Here is a 14,606-nt window from a genome sequence, read left to right as displayed (position 1 = left end):
CACTTCCCTCACCTCCTCTGTTTCACAGAATGGGAACTATAGAGGAAAAAGTACAGGTTCTGGTTGATGCCAAGTGGGCCACCTTAAAGGGGGGAACTGCTAGTAGGTGGCAGCCTGAAAATTGTCATTGGTGCATGGGGATATATGGAAGGAGATGGTCCTTTAGATATGTGGTTCCTAGGCCGTGAAGAACTTTGAAAATTACAACCAGGACATTGAACTGGACTTAGAAACAAACTGCAGCCAATATAGCTGCTGTAAGATGGACAAGCTGTGTTCCCATCGGCTAGCTCCTGACAATAATCAGGCTGCCAAACTCTGAACCAGCCATGGTTTTCACATTGTATTCAAGGGCAGCCAAGTGTAGAGTACATTTCACTATTCCAGCTGTGAGATCAGCTGTCTCATGGAGAGAGAACCATATGCAGCTGATAAAAGGCACTCTTAGCCATTATACCAACCTGCTTTTGAAATACCAAGGCCGGATTAGTGAGCACCCACAAGAGCTTAACATGCTCGGAGAAAGCCAACTACACTCCATCCATGACAAATGGATCCAATTCCTGTAAAACATCAGCCTGTCAAACTAGCATCCCCTCTATCTTATCCAGATTCCGATTCAGTTTGTTCTGCCTTAGCCAAAGTCTCAAATCACTGGCTTGGAGCCGAAATGGATGAATCTGAGGCTTGGATAATGAACTATAGAACTGGGTGTCATCTACATATTGATGATACCCAGCCCCAAAGCTACAGACAATCTCCTCTGTGCTTGCAGCAAGGGTTGTGTTTCTTTCTATGCTAATGTCAGAAGTTCCCATGTGCAGTGTGCTTAAGTTTGCATTGGACTGTGACTGTGATCTGTGCATGTGGATCTTTAAAAAAAAAAAAAAAACCCTCAGAATCTGGGAGAGTCTTTTAAAACACTGGTTAGCCCCTACTTTTGCATTAAAATCTCCAAGAGTCCCTGTTACAGAATAGCATTAGCCCACTGTAGTCCTAGACATTATGATGATGTTTCAGCAATATTAAAATGAGCTTTGGAAAATCCCTTAGTATCTTTTTTGCCTAGATTTCCTCACTCCTGAAATTATGTCACTTTGCCTACTGGTACATTAGTTCTGTGGCATGGTGGTGGTGGTGGTGGGAAGCCAGTACTTGACACAGCAATGGAACAGTGGAAGATGATGCACTACAAGCTTATCTGAAATGGAAGAGTTGGCTCTTTTAGTCCAGACACCACAGCGTGTAAATGCTGCCTTGGGTATATCAACATCACCATTTACAATTTTGTGACATTGCTTACACATTGAAGCTAACTTGAGTGAGATGTTTACACGGGCCAGTGGTCATACATAGACCTTAAGTGAAAGAGGGCTATTTAGGAGCTCAGCTAATCAATAATTGAAAATGCTTTGGAGAAGCTAGGAGCCAGGGAAAGGGAGGCAGCACTCTCTGAGACCCAAGGGCATTATTATGCTACATTGCTTTACCTTGTTCGAAAGCGCTGAGACCCCTGTGTGTGATTCTCACAGGGATTTCATAGATATATCATGGTTTATATGAGGGGACCTTTGCTAGCTTTAGTGAGCTTGTATTTCTCTTCATTATGACTCCCACACTTCTCAAGCACATTCCACTAAAATAAAGTCGTTAGTTTCTATGTGTTACAATGGTGACTGATGGTAATTGATTTTGTGCTGCTGTACTTGTGTCTCTTACAGTGAGAGTAGTTCAGCAGTGGATTCGGCTGCCCAGGGAGGTGGTGAGCTCCCCCCCCCTTTTGGCAGTCTTCAAGAGGCTGCTGGACAAACACTTGTCAGGGATGCTCTAGGCTGATCCTGCATTAAGCACGGGGTTGGACTAGATGGCCTGTAGGGCCCCTTCCAATGCTACGATTCTGTACATGAAAGGGGAAAGATGGGGCATTCCCACTTCAGTGGTTCCCTCACACCCCAAATTGGGAGACTCAGAACAGTTACAGAAAGGTGTTTTCCCCACTTGCTCATTTTGCCCTACAAATGCCTTTGAGCCATTTTAAATATTTCCCCCCTGACCCGACATACTTCCATTTTTTTGAGTCTGACTAAGCAGAAAGATGTTTTAGAACAGTTGGGGGGGGGAGCATTTGCAGAGGAGAGTCACCCATTGCAAAAGGAGTTACATCTTCTAGCAATCTCATTATGGTAATGAATCATCTGGAACTTCAATTATATGAACATTTACACAGAAGTAAGCCCCACCGATCTTGAATGGCCATATTGCCCGTTGCATAGGATTGGGCTGCATCACGTCGTAGTTCAGAACTATTATGAGGGCCATAATGGTAGGATGTACCTATCTGAAATTTTGTTAACAGACCATTCCTCACCTTTTTGCGGCTGGGGACAGTGTGGCCGAGGTGCTGCCACGGCGCCTCCAAACCCATTTCCCGACCGCTGAAAGGCTTTAAAGAGCCTTTTGCCGGCTTTTAAATTTTTAAATGGGGCATTTTGCCCCACAGAGAACAGCAAAAAAGCAGGCGCAGCAGTGCCGTTCTCCCCACTGGCGTGCTGGGCTGAAAGTGGACAGGAAGCTGCCTAATGGTAGCTCCACCCCTGGCATGCCCCAGGAACGCCCCCCAGGACGCCAGCGTGGGACTTTGCATAAGTCATGACGACACCAGCGCAGGGGTCCCAAATGCCGGCACAGCCCCTTCCTGGCCTCCAAAGGACTTTCGTCCTTGGAGGTCAGGAATGGGCTGTAAGAAAAAACAAATATACATGTATTTATACATATGGTCCCTGCTGATATCTAAACCTCATAGCAAGTTGACCCCACAAAGGACAGAACAAGAATGTTCACATTAAACGAGTAATATTTTCTTTCCATTTCTGTCTCCTTACTAGGCATTACAACTGTCTTGACAATGACCACTCTCAGTACAATTGCACGCAAGTCTCTCCCCAAGGTCTCTTATGTGACTGCGATGGATCTCTTTGTATCAGTTTGCTTCATTTTTGTTTTTTCGGCCCTGGTGGAGTATGGGACACTTCATTATTTTGTCAGTAACAGAAAGCCAAGCAAGGATAAAGACAAAAAGAAGAAAAACCCTGTATGTATTTCGTTACTATGCACGTTGAAACCCTCATTGAATCATGCTGTTCTGAAGGAAACTTTTGTGTGTATGCGTATGTTTGTATGTGTGTTAGCTGTACAAGAGATTGAAACTGTGAGAGGTTTGTGTTGTGAACATATAAGGGTACAGAAGTGCTTAAAACGTATCCTTCAGTATGTTCTCACAGGATCCCAGGGGTGGGAGAGGTTTTACAGAAATGGTTAGAGAATTGTGTTATTCCCTCATTTGCTTCATAGAGAGAGAAGTGCAGTTTTTTCTATCCTTATATTCCAGGTGAATAAATCTGGGAAGTCATCTTGCTTTCTTTTTTTAAACCATGGAGTTCGTTTTGGGAACTCCATTATGTGATTCATGTGGAGTTCACTATACTGATTATGTACCGCCATTGCAGGGCAGAAAATTTCTCTTGCCTCTGTATAATGGTAATTATGGGTATATTAGCACAGCAGGATCCAAAGGGCTATGCATGCATGTTCCAATGCACATAGCATGGCTTTTCAGAACTACGCCCAGCCACTCCTCAAGTTGTCAGACCCGCAGTGGGACAAGCAATGTGGTTCCCAGTGATTGCATAAAGCATGGGAAATTGACCCCCCCCCTAAAAAAAAAAATGCACATGGAAGTGCCCTAAGTATGTGAAAGTTCCTCTTTAGATGCCAGCCATAGTAAATGTCATCATATAGCAATGTTGAGATGGAACGCTACCAATGGATATTTAGTTGAATTGCATAGGCTTTGTTAGAGGATAGTCCATCTAAACAAAGTATCTGTCTCCATTCTCTAAACAAGCCCCACAAATGTCACTTTATTTTAAAAAATGATGTGTATAAAATTATTATTAACAAGAAAATTATCAGTTTTCCTGTGGTCCATATCCTGCTGGTGTAGAATGGTCTACTTTGTTTAATTATGTTAATTATTTTAATCACTTAGTAAATAGCTAGGAAATTCTTAAAATTGAATTTTAAGTTCCCCCCACCACTGAAAGCTATTTGCTACAACTAGCTGATGTGATCAGCACTTAAACCGTGTGACAGATGTGATACTGCTCCCAACCACAGATATTAATTCTAGTTGGTTGGACTAAGTGGGTCCAGTCAAGAGCACTGGGGTGTGTTCATTACACTGTCATCTCCAGTTTAAGTAATATGTAAATGGGGAAGGGAACAACATTGGGAATTAGCAGCTAAGCCATGCTATCACTCCTTCCTCCCACTCTCTCCCCAGGTTCTGCTCAGTTTAAACTCATTTTTTTAAAAATACAGGACAGGTCTTTCACATGAGCTTGTGAGCAAAGAGACTCAAGCCTTTCATGGATTTTCCTGACAATGTCTATCTAAAAGACAGAAGTAGGGAAGAGAACCTCAGTGGCTTCCTGTAATCTAGAGTGCCCCAGTGTCATTGAGACCCCTTTGCAATGGCTACAAAAATTTGGAAGCCCAGAAGAACAAGATTAACAGCTCAGGAATGGCAGAAGATAAGAGAGCACATGATTGTAGTCTTTATTTAATATAGAATATATGCTCTTGTGTTCCTTTTTTCCGCCTGTGTTCTCCCTTTCTCATGTATTTTCTTAACAATATAGTCTCCTTTCTCGCTTTTACTGTTTTCATTTATAAGGTTGCATTGACACAATGCAACTGCATTACAGTTAGTAACTTCTTATTTATTAATGATTCGATTACAGATTTCCCATCTACATAAACCTATACTACCTGCTCGAGAAACTTCTTGCAGATCACTAATAAATGTTGATCAAAAACTAAACAACTAAAGAAGATAAATTAGTAGAAGAGCCTTGTGTACATTCCAGCCTCTGCAATTCAAGTGTTATATCCACTTCATGAACCTGGGTGGAGCAGGAACAAAGACAGGAGTGAAGCATGGAGAACACTAAATGGGTAGAAAAATAAAGACTGTAGGCTGCAGATAGGAATGGCATCTTGGTAAAACTAGTGGGTTTCTTCCCCCAAGTAGATGAAGACCCACAAAACTGATAGTATTTCAGTATTTTGCTGAGAATGTAGTTTCTCTAAGATATCTCCCACAGCAAACATAACCCTCAACATGTGTGAAATCAGAATTCTAAATCTGGCAACTATGATCTTTCTTTACTTGCTAATCTCTTTTAAAGTTCTTATTTAAATTCTCTGCTCTTTTTCCTATTTGATTTTTTTTATACTTGATATAGTTTGGAAAAGTATATTTAATTTATTCTACTTTTGTCTCCTTCTTCCCTTTTCTTCCTTTCTTTAATTAAAAAAAAACCCTTTGATTCTTTTTTCTCTGTCTACAAAACAAAAGCTTCTTCGGATGTTTTCATTCAAGGTATAATATTTTTGGTATGGAAATCCACTGCATGTGACTGCTGAGTTGAGCAATTAGAGCTTCAAGTCTTGTGAAGTAGAATGGTTAAGAATTAGAAATTAACTTGCAAAGTTGATTCAGCAGCCCAAACACCAATTCACAACTGTTTTGAACTTATCACAAGTTCTAATGACTGTAATATGCTTGGATCGCATGCATGAAGAGAGTTTAGTAGTATCCCCCTAACATCCGTGTTGCTCTCTTCATTTGCTTATCCATGGGATCCAGTTCAGTGTCACCAGCTACACCAAGAGTCCACGATAAACCCTTTTAGAACTCAATTCTGATCTTCCGGGTGTTCTCATTTGAAGAAATAACAGACTGAAAATCTGACAAGGTTCTGCACTAAACAGTTAGATGTCATTGGGATGATCTGAACATTTGTTCTTACACAAACTGTCCGAGTTTTGAAAGGGTATACGCTTACATTTTAATGTGATCACTATCACTCAAATACTTGTTATCCAAAGTGGCAAAATACAGGTAGCTGTATAGAACCTTTCCATATTCCTCATTCTGGAAAACCATTTCGGGTGGGGAAAAATGTGTACAAAAATTAATTGAAATTATTATTTTAATTAATTTTTTTTAAAGTTTTCTATTTCCAGACTGAATCTTGAGCAATCCACCTCCTTCAGTGTTCTGGCTGCTGTCAAAAGTCGTGTATTCACCAAAGGGTCAAAATAGTTCTTTGGTAAAACACATTTCAAGTGAATATACATGTACAGCTACTGTGTACAGTGTTGGCATTACAAAGCTTTTAGATAGCAAATGTAAATCCAGAACTGCATGTTTTTAAGAAAGGCTAATATTTGAGATCATTATAAAACCCCACTAACCTATGTTCAAGCAACTCATCTGATATCCTTTTACCCCTAAAAATGTTAGGTGACTACCTAAGAAGTAATATAAGCTGACACTTTTCAATATCACACTTACAATTCCATTTTTCACTTATAATGATTTGAAGAAAAAAATATGATTGTCTCCATATATCAAGCACTCGTCTAACAGTTAACAAGGATAAATCAATTACAGTGCTGTTTAATTTGCATTTTTGAACAAACTCTATCAAACTCTATACAGCTCTATACAGCTCATGCTACTAAATAAAACATGGTAGTTGTACTTACCTCCAAATACAAAGTGTAAGTGAAAATGCTGGATTGCTGCTTTGAATAAGTTTATCACCGCATTAACAATTTAGGATTATGCTTCAAGGCCTTAGAGATCCCCTCATTTAATGATGAGGGAATCACTGTCCCACAGATTTCTACAGGCCAAATGTTAGTTGAAATGAAAGTTGTTACAGATAACACACCATTCATTCTCTCTTCTCCCCCTTCTTGCCGCTCATTTGTCTTAGGCGCCTACAATTGATATCCGCCCAAGGTCCGCTACAATTCAAATGAACAATGCCACACACCTCCAAGAAAGGGATGAAGAATATGGATACGAATGTCTTGATGGCAAGGACTGTGCAAGTTTTTTCTGCTGCTTCGAAGATTGCCGAACAGGAGCATGGCGGCATGGAAGAATACATATCCGCGTTGCCAAAATGGACTCATACGCTCGCATATTCTTTCCAACAGCCTTCTGTTTGTTTAACCTGGTCTACTGGGTGTCATATCTTTACCTTTAAGCAAGCAGAAAGGAAATAGGTGATATGAGCCTTATTTTTGGAATTTATCAGTAAGATGGTTTCCTGTAAAAGTCCACTTAAGCTCCATGATCCAGTGGTTGGAGTGCCCATGAGGAGGCCCCAGCATGCACATGGAGTTCCTAAAAGCAAGAGCCCTCCCATTCAATTCAGTGTTAGGGAATGTTCTGCATAGGCACCATTACGCACGCAGAGCATTCCTTCAGATGTGAGGGGAGTGGGTCAACTCTTGCTCATCTAAGTTTCCTTGAGCATCAGAGTGTCATGGAACTTTGGTCTTTGCAACATACATTACAGCGGTCTGAATTCTTTAGTGCCATAACCCACTAAATGTCAACCATCATAACATTTGTACAAGACTACTGTAAAATTATTGTGATTTGAATGCTACCATTCTATATTTAAAGAAAGAAAGAAAATTAATATAATGTAGAAAATTACCGATGAAACAGAGATATATGACAAGGAGAGGACCCACAAACTATCCTTAAGGTTTAGGTATTATCATTACAACTGTGAATGATGGCTGCTAAAATACTATATTGTTGATAGCATTAATTTAAATATGTGATACCTTTGTCCCTATGGGCTTTTCTTTTTGGAAGAGTCATTCCCTCTTAAGAGCAATGTATCTAGCCTAGAAAAAAAGTAGTTTTTCTTCACACCAAGGTAAAGACAAATCTTTCGGGTGCCCTCTCTTAAAGAGCACATGTACAAATGCTGTAAATATTTCACTACCTTGTAGTTTTTGGGTCTAGTGCATGAAGACCAGGAAGGGACAAACTAAATGAAGCAAATGTACCATATACGGTATTGTCTTTTATTTTGTAACACCTGGATTTGTTGTTGTAACAGAAAAAAATGTGGATTAAAAACCATCCATTTTTTTTCTGGCAGAACTCCAACACATGCACAAATGACAGCACCTACTGTAAGAGAAGCCTTAAGAAGATGAGCAAAATAGCATCCGTAGAACAAAACAGGGAGGCCAATAAATAATACCTTGATCTATAAATTAGCTCCAGGTGTTTGCTGCTGTTTTATCCCCCCCCCTTCTGAAACAATTAAAATTGCGAATGAGATGCCTTGCAAGGCTGGCTGCAGTCTTTGGAAGCATTTGTTTGCGGTGACTAGACCTTCTCCACCCTGATCCTGGATCATCATTTGCACCTAGAATCCTTTTGCTGATGTGCACTATTTGTCTGAATGAAACAGGCTGACTATAGCTCTCTCTTTGAACAAATGCAGCAAGCATTTGTTTTTTCTGGGATGATGTTCGGCTATTTTAATTTGTGCCAATGCACATATCTGCTGTTCACCATACATTCATGTAATATCAGTGCTTTTTTTTCTGTCCGTACTCTTTGATTATTATATCAACTCTACCTATAGCTAGAAGCAACACTGAAACACACCGTTTTTAAAAAGGGAAGAGAGAATGTCTTTGCTAATTAACCATACCTGTGTCGTATGCGTGTTACAAACCTCAAGCTTCACTTGGGCAAATCATGAAATCCATTTAGCTACTGGTTTTAAAACAGCTGCAAAATGTTCAGTTATGCAACCTAAGCACATGTAAATATTACTGACTTTTTTATTGTCACAAACTGAAAACATCAGTTCATGTCAAGTAGGTTTGCAGCTGAAAATACCTATATGTATATTATCGCAGAATTAATGATAGCCAATACAGAGGCATAAGGACAGTTTTCCAATGTCTGTATAGTTTTGGAAATAAACATGTATAGAAAGGTATAACTAATTCCTGATCATCAATTGCTTCTTGTGTAATGTATTTTAACGAAGGAAATGCACACACTCATAGATTTTTTCAATAAAATTGCTGCACTCAGTCTTCAATGCTTATGTGCCTGACTTCTTAAAAATCATAGGGGGTGGGTTGTGCGCCTGAATTCAAAGTCCTTTTGAAGATCTTCATTTTGTGTTAAAGGACTACTTGTAAGATGGATCTCCTGCAAGTGTCATCACCTGGTAAAGGTTCATGTTCTAAACAGGATGCAGGTAGAATTGGTAATGGAAATGAGTAAAGGAATAACTCAGCCCCGATGTAATGGAGAGTGAAGAGAACACATGGAGGAAGTGGGCATGGAGATTTACTTCCCATCCTTCAACACACGCACACTGAAGAGTTTTGGAAAGAGAGTGGCTCTGACATCTCTTATCACCAAATCACCCCATTCAGCCTTGAGTCCTTTCTCTAAAGGCCTTTTGGTTACAATACTCCTCCCACTTTTCCATACAGCATCAGTATACCTTGGATCAGCCCATGTGTCTCCCTCCCACAAGCTTTCCAGTACAGAAACACAGTGATTATTCTGCTAGCATGGCGTAGTGGTTAAAAGCGGTGGTTTGGAGTGGTGGAGTGTGCTCTGAAGAACCAGGTTTGATTCCCCTCTCCTCCACATGAGCGCCGGAGGCTAATCTGGTGAACTGGATTTGTTTCCCCACTCCTACACACGAAGCCAGCTGCGTGACCTTGGGCGAGTTACAGCTCTGTTAGCGCTCTCTCAGCCCCACCTACCTCACAGGGTGTCTGTTGTGGGGAGGGGAAAAGAAGGTGATTGTAAGCCGATTTGAGTCTCCCTTAAGTGGTAGAGAAAGTCGGTATATAAAAACCAACTCTTCTTCTTTAAAGCCTTCAGCCGCTGATAAGTGAACATGCCTCTGCTCAAAGAGCAACTTTATTACAAATGGTGAGCAGCTCCCTGGAACAATAGACATTTTCTTCTGAATTGCATTGCAAGTATTTTGTACACACTTTCCCGATCCCCTTCTCTGCTTACTAAATTAATCTGACAGGGAAAAACTATTAAAAAAAGAAGTTTCTCTAGTACTGTGCGCGTGCGTGTGCTATCAAGTCACAACTGACTCATGGCAACCCTTTGAAGTACCTCCTCATGGCATTTCAAGGCAAGAGATGAGCAGACCCCAGTCTTCCTTGGTGGTTTCCAAGTCCTCACCCTGCTTAGCTTCTGAGCTCCGACAAGATCAGGCTAGTCTGGGTTATTAATATTGTAGCCTTGCCCATTTTGCTGACCGGGCTCCCAATGCCAAGAGTGTTCATGTCCACTGTTTCTAAATCAGATCCTTCAGTACTTTGTAATTTCTCATACCTGAGAAGTGCAGTTCAGTCTAAGAAGTTCTGAAAATGCCCCCCAAATAATAAATTCCCCCAAAGTGACAAGCAGCATCACCTCTGAGGGTGTAAAAGTAGCACATGCATTCAAAATGTACTTATTTTTTGTTTTTGTTTTTTTTAAAATAATAATTTATTAGATTTTTGAGGGTACAGAAGAAAAAAATATGGGAAGGGGGGGAAAGAATATAAAAGAAAAAATATATACATCATTTCTTGCCATCCTCTAGAGCGACCACAGCCCTCATCGCTTCTTTAATTAAAACCCTATTTCTTTTCTTATGTGAAATACTCACTAATTCCACTGAAGCTACTACATATATTCAGTTATTTCTCGTTGACTACTATTATGAATTGTGGATACCATAATTAAGCCTTTTAATTTCTGGTTCTATTTCTACTACTTCAAAACATTCTTTGTACCCTTTAGATTATCATACATATTTCTTTACTTTTAATTTTTGAGTAATCACAGCTCTTTCATTATCTTTCACTATCTGATTAGTACTACACTCTTTGCAAAGTGTACTTATCCATATGATGCACATCCTGCTTATTACATTCCTGTCCTGCATATAAAATCTAAGCAGATGAATAAAGCGTGATCACATCTGGCCGGCTACCATGCTGGATGATGCCTACAGCAGAAAGGTTAACACAGTTGAAATGCTGCTTGTTATTTATGGGAAAGAATGATCAGTGTGATCATACAAGGTGCTTAACTTAAGAAGAACATGCATTTAATTTGACCTTCTGTACAATGCCTATGTTTACAGTTCTAACAAGCCCGAGGGTGAAAGTCTGATCCTCCCCTCCACTTACACATTTCCCTTAAATGTTCCATTTCATCTTCTCACCTTCCCTTCCCCTCCCCACAATAGACACCCTGTGAGGTAGGTGGGGCTGAGATAGCTGTGACTAGCCCAAGATCACCCAGCTGGCCTTATGTGTAGGAGTGGGGAAACCAACCCAGTTCATCAGATTAGCATCCACATCTCATGTGTAGGAGTGGGGAATCGAACCCGGTTCTCCAGATTGGAGTCCACTGCTCCAAACCACCACTCTTAACCACTAGAGCTCGCTGGCCATCCACTACTTTGTGCAATTATGTGGGCAGAGGGAAATCTGTGAAAGGAGAATTTGCAGCGGTAGCAACTCTTTGAGCTCCTTTGTTTTTCTTTCCCCTTATAGAATTACATTTTAGGAATGTATCTATCAAGACAGTGATCATGGCCATGGGAGAGTGGCTTCACTGACCTATGCAGAAGCGTAGTCCCATCCATCACTAAAAATGCATTATATGGAAATGCTAAATGGAGCAATCTAAGCCACTCTCAACCTCACCTATGATCTATATTAAGTAGAAAATGTAATCTATAACATTCTATAGTACTTCTTCACTGAAAAAGCTATTAATTGGTGGAATTTGCTGTTGTAATAGCTACTAGTTTAATTAGGCTGAAAGGGTGATTCGACAAGTTCATGGAGGGAAGGTTCACAATGACTATATGGAATCTCCATATTCAGAAGCAAGAACCCTGTGAATACTAGTGCTGGGTGGCAACAACAGAGGCAAGATTGGGCTTCAGTGCCCTGCATCTAAGTCCTCTAGGGGCATTTGTTTATCCACTATGTGTAACAGGATACTGGACTAGATGGACCATTGGTCTGACCAAGCATGACTGCTTTTATGTTCTTTTATGTTTATTGCCACTTTCTCTTTGCTAGCTTTGAGGCTAGAGGACTGGCAATTTTTATTTTTAAGTATCTAACAAGATACATTTACCATTATAGGACACAGCTTGCTGCCAGATCTAACTTAATTTGCAGTCTTCCCTATGGTAACTGAATTTTCATTTTTCAGATTCTCACGTCTATTGCTTGCTCCTAATTACCCAGCTATGTGCATTGTCAGGCTGCATGTATGTGTTTGTGGGTACACATCTAATAACAATCTATATACTAATAGCCACGTTGGCCAAATCTGCAGATATTTAAATCTGCTCACTGGAGCTTTGAACGGGCAAGATGCATCTTTCTACAAACCTGAAAAGCGCCCAGGTTTTCAGAAAAATGTAAAATCTAAAAAGCAAATCGATTGGTTAAAAAAAAAATCCGAAATGCTAAGAGGAGTGAGGGAAACGTCGGGATGTGATGTCACTCCATGGGTCAGGAATGACCCAGTGCTTGCACAGGGGACCTTTACCTTTACCTTTTTAAAATAAGTAAAGGGGACTAAGGAAAAAAATTAAAACTCCAAACAAGCATTTTGACAAGCAGTCTATCTCTCTCCCTCAGCATGCACATGAGGGGTCATGATACTAACATTGCATTGCATTGCATTCTGAATCATTCCATGATGATTCTTTCCCCAAGATCTTTTCTTTTGCAAGCTGAAGCCACAGACTGTGATTTGAATGGAAAATCCAGTGCAGGGGGAGCAGGGCTTTAACTTTTCACTCTCAGCCCTGTTAGATCAGAGGAATTGTATATTTCCCTTTTTCTCTCAGAACATGTGTCTGGGATTACAGACAGAGTCACCAGATTTTGTTCAGCTGCTACAGTCTATCATCGTACTGTACTAATTTAATGAATTATATTTGCTATGTTTAATATAATCTATGTAACTTCTTTAATGCCAATCTTTCCAGTTCTGTATCTATTTCTGTGCTGGCCTTTGACTGTAAAAAAGAATTCCTTCAATCATTTCCTAATAGGAAATGTTCTATGGAACAAAAATTAGGCAATAAAGTGAGATTCTGTTGCCAGGGTGGAATTCAGCTGAATTTTTTGTAATCTTAGTTCTCTCCTCCTGTCCTTATAACAGGTTATTTGGGTTTCTTTTCTCTTAATTATATTTTTATGTGACCTCTACACTGCAATTCCTTGTTAGGTAAAGAGAAAGGAATCTCTTCTGCTAGAGGTGGAAAATGTTGGGACCGTTCTATTGTAAGCTGAAATATATATCTTATTTTATCTAAACAATTTATCTGATTATGTCTCAAATACAGCCTGGTGTTGTTCTTCTCAACGAGGCATCATCAATTCACTGTAGGGCTCTTATTTAGGAGAAAATGAGGGGGGGATTGTGTATTGTATTTAGTTAAACCTTATCAGTGAAAGAATAAGAAGGCTTGCATCAAGAACGTACGTCGCCAAAATTGTTCTACATCATAGGTACTTTAATGAGCTGCTTGGGTAGGAACTGTCTTTGTGTTGCTAAGATCACAAAGCACTGAGAAGTATGTTCTCATCTCAATGATTGAAAAATCTATTCATTGCAGTGATGCCATGCAGTTTAAACCAGTGGCTTGAAAATGTATTTTGAGCTTAAGGGCAGGTTTGCATCTGTGCAATTAGCATTCACCAGACTAGGCAGTCAAGGCCAGTCACTGTGTGTACAGAAGTTGCGTGTGTTGCATGTGCACAGAAGTTACTTTCTTGGTCTTTATAAAACTGTCCTGACTTCTGAAATCGACTTTAGTTTTTTGTAGATATAATTGTGAAATTTGTTGGCGCACCATTGTCCCCTCCTCTATGAGTAGGGTTGCCAGCTCCGAATTAGGAAATACCTGGAGGTTTTTGGAACAGAGCCTGAGGAGGGCAGGGTTTGGGGAGGGACTTCAATACCATAGAGTCCAATTGCCAAAGCAGCCATTTTCTCCAGGTGAATTGATCTCTATCAGCTGGAGATCACTTGTAATAGAGGGAGATCTCCAGCCAGTACCTGGAGGTTGGCAACTCTATCTGTAAGAGGCCATACTACTACAACTACTACTACAACAACAAGAATAATTTCCTGTGCCTTTTCTTTCTTTTCTGTTAGAACTGCTCTGTTTTTATTGATGGAAGGTATTATTTTAGGATCTTACATTTATTATATGCTGCCTTATGAACTGATCGTTGAAGGGCAGAACAGAAATAATCTAAGTTGTGCTGGCCTGTGTTACAGTTTTTCACCATAAATAAATGTATCTATTTACCTGTATGCATAGGATTGAGCTTCTCTTCAAGCAGATAGTACTAGCACTAAATTGTTTGGCATACAATAAAGAATGAAATATCCATATTGCCAATCCATGCATCATGCAATGTCTTGTTCATTGCCTGACTTGCCAGAATATCCAAATTCTATTTGACATACTGCATGTGTTTCTCTCTGGTTCCAGTGATTTACTTCATACATCTTGATTCCTGAGCATACTAATATAATTTAATAAACAGAAATTGAATTAATTTTAAACTTTCTTGCCACAAGACATATTATTTCATTTCCTAATGAAAAACAACTATATTAGCAATTTACA

General features: G+C 39.9%; 1 protein-coding gene across 2 annotated transcripts in view; it reads left to right on the top strand.

The window, feature by feature from the left end:
• GABRG2 (gamma-aminobutyric acid type A receptor subunit gamma2) overlaps positions 1–7,235 on the top strand; it is a 102,100-nt gene extending 94,865 nt beyond the window's left edge. Inside the window, exons 8-10 of one of the 2 annotated variants that reach the window (XM_056857276.1) lie at positions 2,886–3,091; positions 5,420–5,443; positions 6,849–7,235. In XM_056857276.1, the coding sequence (XP_056713254.1) occupies positions 2,886–3,091; positions 5,420–5,443; positions 6,849–7,124 (506 nt within the window). In that variant the 3' untranslated portion in view covers positions 7,125–7,235. The remainder of the gene's footprint in view (positions 1–2,885; positions 3,092–5,419; positions 5,444–6,848) is intronic. The other variant, XM_056857286.1, reaches the window with a different exon arrangement.
• The last annotated feature ends 7,371 nt before the right edge of the window (positions 7,236–14,606 follow it).

The sequence above is a fragment of the Euleptes europaea genome, chromosome 1 (genome assembly GCF_029931775.1).
Source record: "Euleptes europaea isolate rEulEur1 chromosome 1, rEulEur1.hap1, whole genome shotgun sequence".
NCBI classification, from domain to species: Eukaryota; Metazoa; Chordata; class Lepidosauria; order Squamata; family Sphaerodactylidae; genus Euleptes; species Euleptes europaea.
This window is presented reverse-complemented; position numbering and strand designations above follow the sequence as displayed.